Source organism: Astyanax mexicanus, chromosome 11 (assembly GCF_023375975.1).
Source record: "Astyanax mexicanus isolate ESR-SI-001 chromosome 11, AstMex3_surface, whole genome shotgun sequence".
Classification (NCBI taxonomy): Eukaryota; Metazoa; Chordata; class Actinopteri; order Characiformes; family Acestrorhamphidae; genus Astyanax; species Astyanax mexicanus.
In genome coordinates, this window is record NC_064418.1 from 49977340 (window position 1) to 49991353 (window position 14014).

Consider the following 14014-nt stretch of genomic DNA (forward strand, 5'->3'; position numbering starts at 1 on the left):
AATGTAATTTAAACCTAAATGTAATTAATTACTTCAGGAAGTATGCAGTTAATTATTAGATAACACAAAACCATGCTTTATTTTATATATATCTGGAATTCAAGCTTTGGACACAAGTTTCAGATACCTTTTTCAAAATGAGAAATTTGCTTAGTGTTTAGGGTAGAGTGTTTAGGGATAAGTGTTTGGTTACAGTGTTGAATGTTCAGTCTTGAGGATTTATTGTTTTGGGTACAGAGTTTATGGATCAGGATACAGTGTTTAGCATTCAGTATTTGGGGCTCAGTGTTTAAAGTTAAGTGTTATGTTTAAAGGTCCGTTGTTTAGGGACCAGTTTTCAGTGTTAAAAGTTCAGCATTTAATGTTCAGTGTTTAGGCATCAATGTTTAGGGATCAGTGTTTAGGGTTCAGTGTTTAGGCATCAATGTTTAGGGATCAGTGTTTATGGATCAATGTTCATAAATCAGTGTTTAGGCATCAGTGTTCAGGGTTCAGTGTTTAGATTTTTTGTGTTTAAGCTTCAATGTTCAGGGTTCAGTGTTTAGGGATCAGTGTTTAAGGATCAGTGTTTATACATCAATGTTTAGGTATCAATGTTTAGGGATCAGTGTTTATGGATCAATGTTCATAAATCAGTGTTTAGGCATCAGGGTTCAGTGTTTAGATTTTTTGTGTTTAAGCTTCGATGTTTAGGGTTCAGTGTTTAGGCATCAATGTTTAGGGATCAGTGTTTATGGATCAATGTTCATAAATCAGTGTTTAGGCATCAGTGTTCAGGGTTCAGTGTTTAGATTTTTTGTGTTTAAGCTTCGATGTTCAGGGTTCAGTGTTTAGGGTTCAGTGTTTAGGGATCAGTGTTTAGGCATCAGTGTTTAGGGTTCAGTGTTTTAGCTTCAGTGTTTAGATTTTTGGTGTTTAAGCTTCAATGTTCAGGGTTCAGTGTTTAGGGATCAGTGTTTAGGCATCAGTGTTTAGGGTTCAGTGTTTTAGCTTCAGTGTTTAGATTTTTGGTGTTTAAGCTTCAATGTTTAGGGATCAGTGTTTAAGCATCAGTGTTTATACATCAATGTTCAGGTATCAATGTTTAGGGATCAGTGTTTAAGCATCAGTGTTTATACATCAATGTTTAAAGCATTAATGTTTGGGGTTCAGTGTTTCGGTATCAATGTGTTTAGGGATTAGTGTTTAGGGTTCAGTGTTTAGGCATCAATGTTAATGAATCAGTGTTTAGGGTTCAGTGTTTAGGGTTCAGTGTTCAGTGTTTAAGCATCAGTATTTACGGATCAGTGTTTAGACATCAATATTTAAAGCATTAATGTTTAGGGTTCAGTGTTTCGGAATCAATGTGTTTAGGGATTAGTGTTTAGAGTTCTGTGTTTCGGATTCAATGTTTAGGGTTCAGTGTTTAGGCATCAATATTTAGGGTTCAGTGTTTAGGGTTCAGTGTTTCGGTATCAATGTGTTAAGGGATTAGTGTTTAGGGTTCTGTGTTTCGGATTCAATGTTTAGGGTCCAGTGTTTAGGGATCAATGTTTAAGCATCAATGTTTATCAATCAGTGTTTAGGGTTCAGTATTTAGGGATCAGTGTTTAGGGTTCAGTATTTAAGGATCAGTGTTTAATGGTTAAACGTTCAGTGTTCACTAGGAAAGCAGGCAGTTCTGAGGTTTTACGTAGCGATGCTGGGCATTAGCATTAGCGTGCTGGTCACTGTTGATTCATGCTGATGGGTTTGTTCTTTGCGTGGTGTTCGTGGGCGGTGGTCTTCACCCTCAGACGGGTTCCGGTGAACACCCCCACTCTGGTGAGATTCCCGGCACTGGTTTTTCACTTATTGCTGGCTGTGTGGATGTATCCATGGTGACAGGCTCTGGCCTCTGCATTAGCGGGCTGGAATAAAGACGTATCATTGCGAGTCGGGTTATATTAGGCCCTGAGATAACGGCGGATAAATTCCCCCGGGCTGCACACTAGAATGTTAAGCAGGATGTTTAGACCCTCGATCCATCTGTACAATTCCTTTAACCCATTACAGAAGCCTCCAGATCGGGATTAAACCATTAATATCTGACATACATTAAAGCATTCAATTGGATTTTGTGACTTTTTATGCCAAGACTAAATCGCAATGGTGTTAAATGTGTAAAATCATATCAAGATCCTTTGAGAAATCCCATTTTTATGATTGGAAACTAAAAAAAAAAAGCTTTAACCCCTAAAATGCCTTGTTCCATATACAGGCTACAGGTGTAGGTGTTACCAAAAACTTTTTTCTGCAGTAAAATAAATTATTCAAATTCTGAACATTTGAGGATTCCAAATCTCCTACAGGACACTTAATAATTTCAGATCAGTAACAGGAATCAAACCAAATTCTGCAGGTTTGACATAAAAAATAGTCAAACATAACAAAACTAAAGGTTAGGAGGACATGACCTGTTTGATTTTTAAATTAAGTTTAGGAAAGACAATTTTATGATTTTACTCATTATTTTTTTGACATTTTATATTTTTTATCACAACTACAATCCTCAAATCCTCAAGATTTAGTGGTATAATTTCAGGAAAACAAAAATCATGGTCTATTTAGGGGTTAAACTAATTTTACGACATTTGGCCACAATTTGAAGCACAACATATTTCTTAATTTCAGAAATGGTCCAAATCCAATTTTCTGACCAAGTCCGATATTAACTTTAGGCTGTTCAGGTCACGCATTTGTGTAACAGAGCAGTGCTTCCCATTGAGTTTCCCTTTAATTCTTGTTAAAATCGCAAGAGCTGTGAAAGGGTTCCGACTACAGATGAGCTCATTGCCAAGAAGTCACTTCAGCAAAAGGACATGTAATTCAGCCACGGTCAGGTTATTCTTTTTTATTTTGCTTTAATGCTGGAGCCAAGATTGGCCAATTTATTAGGAACACTATGTGGCTGCAACGTAACCTTCTTTATTATTGAAGAAACACATCAGACCAAATGTTTATGAGCTCTGTTATCTCGTTTTTCCACCACTGAAACTCTTACTCACTGCTGCTGTCCATTTTCCCGTCTACCTACACTCACTTTTTATTATCTTCATGTATTTTTATCTTCTGTTTAATGTAACGTGACCCAAATAAAATGATTAAAAATGATCAGGTTTTAACTGTTTTCCAGGCTGCATTATTCGCTGATCTTTGATAACAGATGGATGTTGCTGAGCTAATTAAATTAGTAGGTTCTGTAGTTTGATATTATATATGGATTATGGATAAAGTTAAGCTAGCGTGTAGCTGTTGGCGTAATTCTTGCTAATAGACAGGTGGTTAGATATGGAACATTCTGCTGTTTGAAGTATTAAATCATATTATATTTTATTATATTGATATTATTATATTATAACTGTATGATTTGGTCTTCAGTTATGAACTTGTAGTCACCAGATTAGTGCAGCCCTTGAGAAGGTTCTGAGTGGTATGTAAGTATTGATAATGTGTTTAAAATGTGTTTTTATATCAAAGTTCTTGAAATATTTTAAATCATGACAAATATCAGTATTGAATTTATTGTCCACTCCTCGATCTGGTGTGGATTTAAAGTTATATAGTCGTTTCTATCTGCAGCGAAAGAGCTGTGATCCGAACGATGATCAGGATTTATAGTTAAATAAATAACACACACTGCAGGTTTTGTGTAAACAGTCCAATTCCCAGCCAATAGCAGCTTTACTCAATTCCTGCTCCCTCAGGGGTGAAATTGAGTTCAGCCCAGAAACTCTAAAACCTGCGTCTCCGAATCCCAAACCCCAAACCCACCCAGCAGCTGCCCAGCCTTTACTACAGCCGTGTATTTCTACCTGTAATTAACTCTATATAACATCAGAATAAACACCGCCTGACATATGTGATGAATCTGCCTCATAAATATTCTAATACTATCACCATGATAACATAACATGAGGAAAACAGGTTGTTTGGTGATTTGGATGATTGGCTGCTTGGTGATTTGGCTGGTTGGTGGTTTGGCATAACACGCCACCTCCTGAGATTATCATATGTGGTCAATGATAATCTGTACAGTATACAACAAATAATGGCTGGTTGGTTGGTTGTTTGGTGATTTGGATGATTGGCTGGTTGGTGGTTTGGCTGGTTGGTGGTTTGGCCACCTCCTGAGATTATCATATGTGGTCAATGATAATCTATACAGTATACAACAAATAATGGCTGGTTCGTGGTTTGGGTGATTGGTTGGATTGTTGGTTGGTTGTTTGGCTGATTGGCTTGTTGATGGTTTGGCTGATTGCTGGTTTGACTGATTTACTGGTTAGTAGTTTGGATGGTTGGCTGGTTGGTGGTTTGGCTAATTGGCTGATTGGTGGTTTGCCTTATTGGCTGATTGATGGTTTGGCTAATTGGTTTGTTTTGGCTGGTTGGTGGTTTTGATGGTTGGCTGGTTGGTGGTATGGATTGTTGGTTAGATGGTGGTTTGGTTGATTGGTTGGTTGGTTGTTTGACGGATTTGCTGGTTGGTGGTTTGGCTGATTGATTGATTGGTTGGTGGTTTGGCTGGTTGGTGGTTTAACTGGCTGGTTGTTTGGCTGATTGGCTGGTTGCTGGTTTGACAGATTTTCTGGTTTGGCTGATTGGTTGGTTGTTTGACTGATTTGCTGGTTGTTTGTTTGGCTGATTGGTTGGTGGTTTCGCTGATTGGTTGGCTGGTTGTTTGGCTGATTGGTGGTTTCTGTTTTTGCTAATTGGCTGGTTGGTGGTTTGGATGTTTGGTGGTTTGTCTGATTGACTGATTGGTTGTTTGGTCGGCTTGTTGGATGGCTAGTGGTGGTTAATCTGATTGACTGATTGGTTGTTTGGTCGGCTTGTTGGATGGCTAGTGGTGGTTTGGCTGATTGACTGGTTGGCTGGATAGATGGCTGTTTGGTTGGTTGTCTAGTTGATGGTTTGACTGGTTGGCTGATTGGCTAATCTATTTGGCTGATTGGATGGTTGATTGTCAGAGGGAGCATGATCTTTGGCCTCAGTAAACCTAATCTCAGTAAACCTAAATCTCCTATTATACCAAATCTTATATTTTAGCATCCCCTCTCTTGTGTTGTGTTGTTTAATGAGCCTGTATTTACTTCACTGCTTGGGTTAAGCTGTATTCAACTCAGAACACTATTTAAAACATCACAGTGTCGTATTATCTTATAATAACAGGCTATTTTTGCACTATAAAAAGTATCAGCAGTGTTTTTATCATCCTGAGGGTGATGTGGTTCTACAGTACCTGCTGTGCTGAAACGGGTCACCGGAGAAAACGACAGCAGTGATGACGATTTTTTACTTTTTAAAGATTCCTGCAGAAGAAAGGTCCTTTTATAATGTAGATTTTGAGCATTCAGCCGCTCTGATTCACGGCGGATGACGTTCAGAGTCGCTGAGGCGTTTTTCACCTGGCTTCTGTAGAAATACTGTCAGACTATTTGCTGCTTAAAACTCAATTCAATTAAAAGGGCAGCTGGAGGAGAACCCCCCCACCGTGCCGTAACAACCGCCCGTCCGGCTGAGCTCTGACGTCAAACCCGCCGTCCGTCAACCAGATTAAATCTAACGTTAGCAGATCAGCAAATCACATCCTTATTCTGCTCTGAATAAACAGACTCACGCTTTTCACCAGCCGTCCGGAACCATCAGAACCACTTTACAGCTTTAACTTTTAATGCACTGTCTGTTACAACACTGCAGCGATGGACGAGTGTGTGTGTGTGTGTGTGTGGTATCAGATGTTCAGGACCTGGGGGTGCAGGTCTGCTGTTTAAATAGGGGTCATCTCTGGGTCATGAAGTAGGGTAGTGTTACCTGTGCTCAGGTACACAACCTGAAATATGTGAGCTAAAAGTTGAGACGTCTGCAACGTTGTGTTACACAACTACTCCTGTGTGTGTATCTCAATAAATTTGACCCATATCATGGGTTTTATACTTTTTGGGCCATAATAAGAGCATGTAAAACTTAATAGAGGTTTGTAAAGGTTTGTTCTGGACCACAGTAAGATAATTTGTAAAGTTAAAGGCCACAGTTAGAAGCTCTGAAAAAGCTCTGAGCCTTAGTAAGAGGATCTGTAAACTATTGGGCCACAGTAAGAGTTGCTTGTAAAGTTCTTTGTCATGATAAAGTCTGTAAAGTTTTGGGTGGACGTAAGATGGAGGTGTAAGTTCTGGACCACAGGAAGAATGGTTTGTAAAGTTAATTGCCATGGTAAGAAGGTCTGTAAAGGTCTGGGTGAAAGTAAGAGGGATGTGTAAAGTTTTAGACCAAAGTAAGAGCAGTGTGTAAAGTTCTAGACCACAATAAGAGGGATGTGTGAAGTTCAGGGGCATAGTAAGATAATTTTTTATGGTTCAAGGCCACAGTTAAAAGCTCTGAAAATTCGAAGCCTTAGTAAGAGGATCTGTAAACTATTGGGCCACAGTAAGAGTTGCTTGTAAAGTTCTTTGCCATGGTAAGAAGATCTGTAAAGTTTTGGGTTAAAGTAAGATGGAGGTGTTAGTTCTGGGCCACAGGAAGAATGGTTTGTAAAGTTAATTGCCATGGTAAGAAGGTCTGTAAAGGTCTGGGTGAAAGTAAGAGAAGTGTGTAAAGTCCTGGGACACAGTAAGAGTGGTTTGTAAAGTTCTTTGCCATAGTATGGAAGGTCTGTAAAGTTCTGGATGAAAGTAAGAGCAGTGTGTAAAGGTCTAGACCACATTAAGAGGGATGTTTGAAGTTCTGGGGCACAGTAAGATACTTTTTTTTAAGTTAAAGGCCACAGTTAGAAGCTCTGAATTTTCAGAGCCTTAGTAAGAGGATCTGTAAAGTATTGGGCCATAGTAAGAGTGGTTTGTAAAGTTCTGGGTGAAAGTAAGAGGGATGTGTAAAGTTTTAGACCAAAGTAAGATCAGTGTGTGAAGTTCTGGGGCACAGTAAGATAATTTGTTCAAGTTCAAGGCCACAGTTAGAAGCTCTGAGCCTTAAAAAGAGGATCTGTAAAGTATTAGGCCACAGTAAGAGTGGTTTGTAAAGTTCTTTGTCATGGTAAGAAGGCTTATTAACTTCTAGATGAAAGTAAGAGGTGAAAGGTGAACGTATAAAGTTCTGGACCACAGTAAGAGCAGTGTAAAGTTTTAGATTACAGTAAGAGCAGTGTAAAGTTTTAGATTACAGTAAGAGCAGTGTAAAGTTTTAGATTACAGTAAGAGCAGTGTAAAGTTTTAGTTTACAGTAAGAGCAGTGTAAAGTTTTAGATTACAGTAAGAGCAGTGTAAAGTTTTAGATTACAGTAAGAGCAGTGTAAAGTTTTAGATTACAGTAAGAGCAGTGTAAAGTTTTAGATTACAGTAAGAGCAGTGTAAAGTTTTAGATTACAGTAAGAGCATTGTAAAGTTAAGAACCACGCTAAGAGCAGTGCTTAAAGATCACAGTATGTTTAGCTTAATAAATGCTAAACATTCAGTCTACATTTAGCAGCAGCATAGCAGTCTACATCTTGTCTTGTCTAATATTGCCTTGTCTTGTCTTCTCTTATCTTTCTAATCACATTATCAATTCTACACTTCTTTCTTTTTTGTGTGCATATTTAAACATGTAGTTTTAGTAGTTGTTTTTGTAGTTGTAGTTTTTGTAGTTTTAGTTGTTGTTGTAGTTTTAGTTGTTGTTGTAGTTGTTATAGTTGTAGTTGTAGTTATAGTTGTTGTTGTTGTTGTAGTTTTAGTTGTTGTTGTTGTAGTTTTAGTTGTTGTTGTAGTTGTAGTTGTTATAGTTGTTGTTGTTGTTATAGTTGTTGTAGTTGTTGTTGTAGTTGTTTCTGTAGTTATAGTTGTTGTTGTTATAGTTGTTATAGTTGTTGTAGTTGTTATAGTTGTTGTAGTTTTAGTTGTTGTTGTTGTTGTAGTTGTTGTTGTAGTTGTAGTTGTAGTTGCTGTAGTTGTTTTTGTAGTTGTTGTAGTTGTAGTTGTTGTAGTTGTAGTTGTTTTTGTAGTTGTAGTTTTTGTAGTTATAGTTGTTGTTGTTATAGTTGTAGTTTTAGTTGTTGTTGTTGTTGTTGTTGTTGTTGTAGTTGTTGTAGTTGTTGTTGCTGTAGTTGTTTTTGTAGTTGTTGTAGTTGTAGTTGTTGTAGTTGTAGTTGTTTTTGTAGTTGTAGTTGTAGTTGTAGTTGTTGTTGTTATAGTTGCAGTTGTTGTTGCTGTAGTTGTTTTTGTAGTTGTTGTAGTTGTAGTTGTTGTAGTTGTAGTTGTTTTTGTAGTTGTAGTTGTAGTTGTTGTTGTTATAGTTGTAGTTGTTGTTGCTGTAGTTGTTTTTGTAGTTGTAGTTGTTGTAGTTGTTGTTGCTGTAGTTGTTTTTGTAGTTGTTGTAGTTGTTGTTGCTGTAGTTGTTTTTGTAGTTGTTGTTGTTGTAGTTGTTGTAGTTGTTTTGTAGTTGTAGTTTTAGTTGTTGTTGTGTGAAGTTCTCAGTTTGTATTAAAGCCTCCGGAGCTTCTGATTGAGGCTTTAATGAACTGCAGAATCGTGTGACGGTGAGTAAAGGAGATTTGAGAGGCAGGATTATGAAGGTCAAACATCACCAAGGTGATCATTACCATAGTGATGATGATCATCTCGCTGCGCTGTGTGTTTGGATTTGTGTAGATTTGGGGGCACTTTCTCCTCACGCTAATAACCAGAGCAGCTCCAGCATCACAGCTCAGCCTCAGCCTCAGCCTCTCTCTGGAGATCAGAGCTGAACTCGGTTTATATATATATTTATATATTTATTACTGTGTTTATTTATCAGAGGAGAATCTACTCCACACAGAGTACTCTACTGTACTCACAACACCAGAGTAATACACTGCACACATCACACTACAGTACTCAACAACACGTTTAAATACACAACCAGCCACAACCAGCCACAACATTAAAACCACTGCAGGGTGAAGTAAAGGACACTGATGATTCAATTACAGTGAATTCTGCAATGAGCTGGATATATTTTAAAGTTTTTTGGTCCTTTTAGTAAGAGGATTTGTAAAGTTCAAGGCCACAAAAAAGATGTGTAAAGTTTGAGGATGCAGTAAACTGATTTGTTAAGTTTTGGGCCACATGTAGTTCTAAGGCACAATATAAGGATTTGTCAAGATTTGGGCCAGAGTAAGAGGGTTTGTAAAGTTTTGGGCAATTGTAGAAGGGTTTCTAAAGTTGTGAGCCATAGTATGAGGCTTTGTAAAGTTTTGGGTTACGATTCTGGGGTTCTGGGATTTAGTAAGGGGTTTGTAAATTTCTGGGCTACAATAAAGTGATTTATAAAGTTTTATGCCACAACAAAAGGGTTTGTATAGTTTTGGGCTTTAGTAAGGGGGTAAGTGAAGTTGTGGGCTACACTAAGGGGTTTGTAAAGTTTTGGGCCACAGTAAGGGGTTTGTAAAGTTGTGGGTAATAGTAAGGAGTTTGTAATTTTTGGGCTTTAGTAACAGGATTTGTAAAGTTGTGGGCTACTTTAAGGGGTTTGTAAAGTTTTCGGGTACAATAAGAGATTTGTAAAGTTGTGGGCTTTAGTAAGATGGTTTGTAAAGTTTTAGGCTACAGTAAGCCAGCTGTAAAGTTGTGAGCCTTAGTAAAACGTTTTGTAAAGTTGTGGGGAATAGTAAGAGAATTTGTAAAGTTATGCGCAATGTAAAATATAAGTAAAATGTTAAGTTCTAGAACCCAATATATGATTTTGTAAAGTTTAAGGTCACAGTCATTGACTTTGTAAAGTTCTAGGGCACAAAATTGACCAGAGTTATGGGGTGTGTAAAGTTTTTACCCACTGTTGTTTAATTTGCAATGCCAGTAAAGTAAGTTTGTAAAGTTCTGACTGCATTGAAAGGTTTCTTTCTCCAGCTGTGAGGGAGATTTTATTTATTTGCCATGTTTTTGTCTGTGTAAAACTTCTCCACAGTTGATTGATGAGTAAACTGTGAGATTTGATCAGCACACATCTGAAACCGGTGAGTTGGAACCTGTGCTGCAGAAGCTGATGGGTTTAGAAAGAGGCTGCAGTGAATAAATACATTAATATGAAATATCTGCATTAGGAGTTTAATCCCTTAAACTGGAATTACACTTTAATTCCTAGAGTACGTCCATAAATCTTCTGATGGGTTTGTGCTTGTCTGGGTGCTTTTAAGAGCTTTTCTGTAGTGTAGAATTAATAGAATCTACTCGCACTTCTTCTGTTTTACATGGACTAAAGGTGTCCCTTATAGGTTATTTTACCTTCTATTTTAGCATGTATGGGCGAGCGGTTAACCTTCTTTTTTGTGTGTCTTTGCTATCGTAACGACAGGAAAAGTACACCTTGATGTCTGTCTAGGTTGTACTCAGTCAGTTGAGCACCTGTGTTTTCTGTTGCCAAAATAGCAATTCACCAGAAACCTTTACACACTGAAACTCCTCACCATTCCTTCAGTGGTTTAGTAATATTATGGGATGTAGAGGGAGAAATATCTAAAGTCCGACTAGATACAAACTGGAGATACTCTGCTCATCTTTACTCCTCATAGACTCTCTCTATCTCTCTCTCTCTCTCTCTTTCTCTCTCCATTCTTCTACAGCAGTAATCAGTCTGTTGTGAGAAGGCGTGTGTGGTTGCAGGCGCTGCATGCGTTGCCATAGAAACCTCGCTCGTCAATCACCGTTTTAGAGCAGTAAAGTGAATCTGAATGTTTTGCTTACACACACCCCTCTCTCTCTCTCTTTCTATCTCATTCTTTATCTCTATCTTTTTACATCTCACTACATCTCTCTTTCTCTCTCTCTTTCTTCCTCTCCCTATCTCTCTCTTTGTCTACTTCTCCATCTCTCTCTACATCTCTCTTCCACTCTCTCTACCTTTCTTTCTGTCCTTTTTTCTCTCTACATGTCTCTCTCTCTCTCATTTTCTCTTTGCCGGAATCTTTACAGAAGAAACAAATAGTCTTAATTTATGCCTCTATTAACCTTGTATTGTGTGTGTATGTGTGTGTGTGTATGTGTGTGTGTGTGTGTGTATGTGTGTGTGAAGCTAAGTGAGACGTTTCCTCTTCATCGCAGCTCCTCCTCTTCCTCTGAATGACAGGACTAACGAGTGTATGTGCGTTTCTATTGGTTGTTAAATTGTGTGAAAATTAAACACTAATAAATACATAGTTACTGGTATTTGATTACTTAGTATACTTGGTATTTTGATTACTTTTATCCTCTTCAGTATTGTAAAGAAATGTTTTATGAAATATCAAGTGTTTAGAATCACAGTATTGTAATATCATTATCATGGGCAATCTTGATGATATCGTATCCCTAACTCATCTCTAACTCATCCCATTCAAAAGTGTTGAATGGAGCTCCATCATTGGTGCAACTTAGCTTAACTTAGCAGCTAAGTAATGCATTCTTTAGCAGGGGTACACTAATATGCCATGTGCCATTGGACAGGAAATGTTGTCATATCCCATGACTTTTGTTCAGATAATGTTATATGAATATGAGAATATGTTTGGTATGTATTATGAGTATTAAGTGTTTATTATTATTTGCTTTAACGTTTTCCTACACTGGTTCATCCTCCTCTAATTAACCAACAATCATGAAATTTTCATGTGCACAGCAGCTGCACTGGAATGGTGTGTGTGTGTGTGTGTGTGTGTGAGTGTGTGTGTGTGTGTGTGTGTGTTTATATGTATGTGGGGGGTGTGTGTAAGAAGCTTCCAGCCGTGGAGCTGAAGAGCCTGGGATTCTGCGGCTTTAATTTCATTACAGCGTTTCATCCAGCTGCCACACACACACACACACACACACACACACACACACACACACACACACACACACACACACACACACACACATACGAATACATGCACACTCACCATGAGGGCTGCAAAACAACAGCAGCACATTTTTTCCTGACTGTCGTAAGGGCATTAGCAGCTGTTTAAGGCTGTGTGCGTGAGTGTGTGTGTGTGTATGTGTGTGTGTGTGTGTGAGAGAGAGAGAAGCTGAGCAGCAGGTGCATCTGGCCTTCTGCACTTTCTCCACATGGGATGATGATGATGATGACGATGTCAACGAGGAAACAAGTGTCTCCCTCCCTCCTTCTCTCTCTTTCTCTCTCTTTATTTCTCTCTCTCTATCTATCTCTCGCTCTACCTCCCTTGCTCTGTCTCTGTCTATCTCTCTGTCAAGATAAAACCTTCACTATAACAATATTAATAGAGCATTAATATCAGTATCTATAACAGCATTTATAAGCAGCATTATAAAGCATTAACAATATTTTAAAAAATATTCTTGGAAAATTACAACATTGCTCTCTTTGCTGTTTAAAGCCGGACGCTGGCACGAGAAACCAAACACACACACACACACACACACACACAGCAAGTGACAGAGATATGAAGTAATCAGAGCATTTTAATAGGAGAAAGAGAGAATAAAAACAGACAAAATAAAGTATTGGATGAAGCTCCATCAGGAGACGATCTCATGATACTGTGATCCTGTGATATTTATTATATCACAAGATTTAGAGAGTGAGGTAGGATAAGTGTGAGAAGAGAAAGAAAGTGAGGTAGACTGAGAGAGGAGGGGGAGGTAGAGTGAGAGTGAGAGTGTGTGAGAGAGAGAGAGAGAGAGAGGTAGAATGAGTGAGGTTAAATAAGAGTGAGAGAGAGAGATGGAGAGGTAGAGTGAAGTAGAATGAGGTAGAATGAGTGAGGTAGAGGGAGAGTCAGGTCGAGTGCGGTAGAATAAGTGAGGGAGAGAGAGGTAGAGTGAGAGATAGAACGAGAGAGAGGTAGAATGAGAGATAGAACAAGAAAGTGTGTTAGAGAGAGAGATAGAATGAGAGAGAGAGGCAGAGTGAGGTAGAGTGAGAGACAATGAGAGAGAGGTAGAGTGAGAGTGTAAGAGAGAGAGAGGTAGAATGAGAGATAGAACAAGAAAGTGTGTTAGAGTGAGAGAGAGAATGAGAGAGAGAGGTAGAGTGAGGTAGAGTGAGAGTGTGAGAGAGAGAGAGAGAGAGAGAGTGAGAGAAGTAGAGAGAGAGAGAATGAGAGAGAGAGGTAGAGTGAGGTAGAGTGACAGTGTGAGGTAAATGAGAGTGGAAGAGAGCGAGAGGTAGAGTGAGATAGAGTGAGAGTGGGAGAGAGAGAGAGAGATAGAACGAGAGAGAGGTAGAATGAGAGATATAACAAGAAAGTGTGTTAGAGAGAGAGATAGAATGAGAGAGAGAGGTAGAGTGAGAGAGTGAGAGAGGGTGCGCGAGTGTTTCCGTATTGTACGCAGGAGAGCAGTATTGTGTGTGTGTGTGTGTGTGTGTGCTCAGTGCTTCGGGCTGTGAATCTTCGCTCTGCGCTTTCTCGCGCTCTCTCGCTCTCACACACACACACCGTGGCAGCGTACACATGGTCACACGCGCGCACACACACCCACACACTAGCCGCCCGATGCTGTGCGGACTGGGAGAGCGGCAGAAGCTCTGGACGGAGCTCCAGCACACACACATGCTCCACCCGCTACCTGCAGACTCCCTTACAGCATAGGAAAACACACACACACACACACACACACACACGCGGTGATGGAAGCCATGGATTCTCTGGTGAACGATACAGACGGGCTGGAGAATAATTCCATGAAGTACGGCAGGAACGAGCAGACCGAGAGAATGTGGATCCGGCTGAAGGGAATGTGAGTTTCTCTACTGATCCTGTTCATCTGTTTACTGAGCAGCACTGGGAATACTGGGAATACTGTGAGATGTGTTGGAGTGTAAGTCACCGGAATGATGAGAGTCATGTGCGTACATTACTGAAGTGAACGGGAATGGAGGATATTGGATGAGCTGTTGGAATGTTTGTTTGTTTGTTACTTATATGGTGTTGTAAGTTAACGCAGGGAATAGGAATTGAATGAAAGTAATTACTAATAAGGAATTCTACTATAAATTGCTACAGGTAATAGACATTATAAGTTATCCGAGGGAATACTGGGAATACTGTGGG

At 39.1% G+C, this 14014-nt stretch overlaps 1 protein-coding gene across 2 annotated transcripts in view; it reads left to right on the top strand.

Annotated features, from left to right (window-relative positions):
* The window catches only part of pde1a (phosphodiesterase 1A, calmodulin-dependent), a 146237-nt gene that overhangs the window by 44300 nt on the left and 87923 nt on the right, over positions 1 to 14014 (top strand). Inside the window, exon 1 of one of the 2 annotated variants that reach the window (XM_049484845.1) lies at positions 13290 to 13700. The exons of the other annotated variant lie outside the window; for it this stretch is intronic. Within the exon in view, the coding sequence (XP_049340802.1) occupies positions 13591 to 13700 (110 nt within the window). The 5' untranslated portion in view covers positions 13290 to 13590. Of the gene's footprint in view, positions 1 to 13289; positions 13701 to 14014 lie in introns of those variants that run through there. 2 annotated transcript variants of the gene reach the window in all.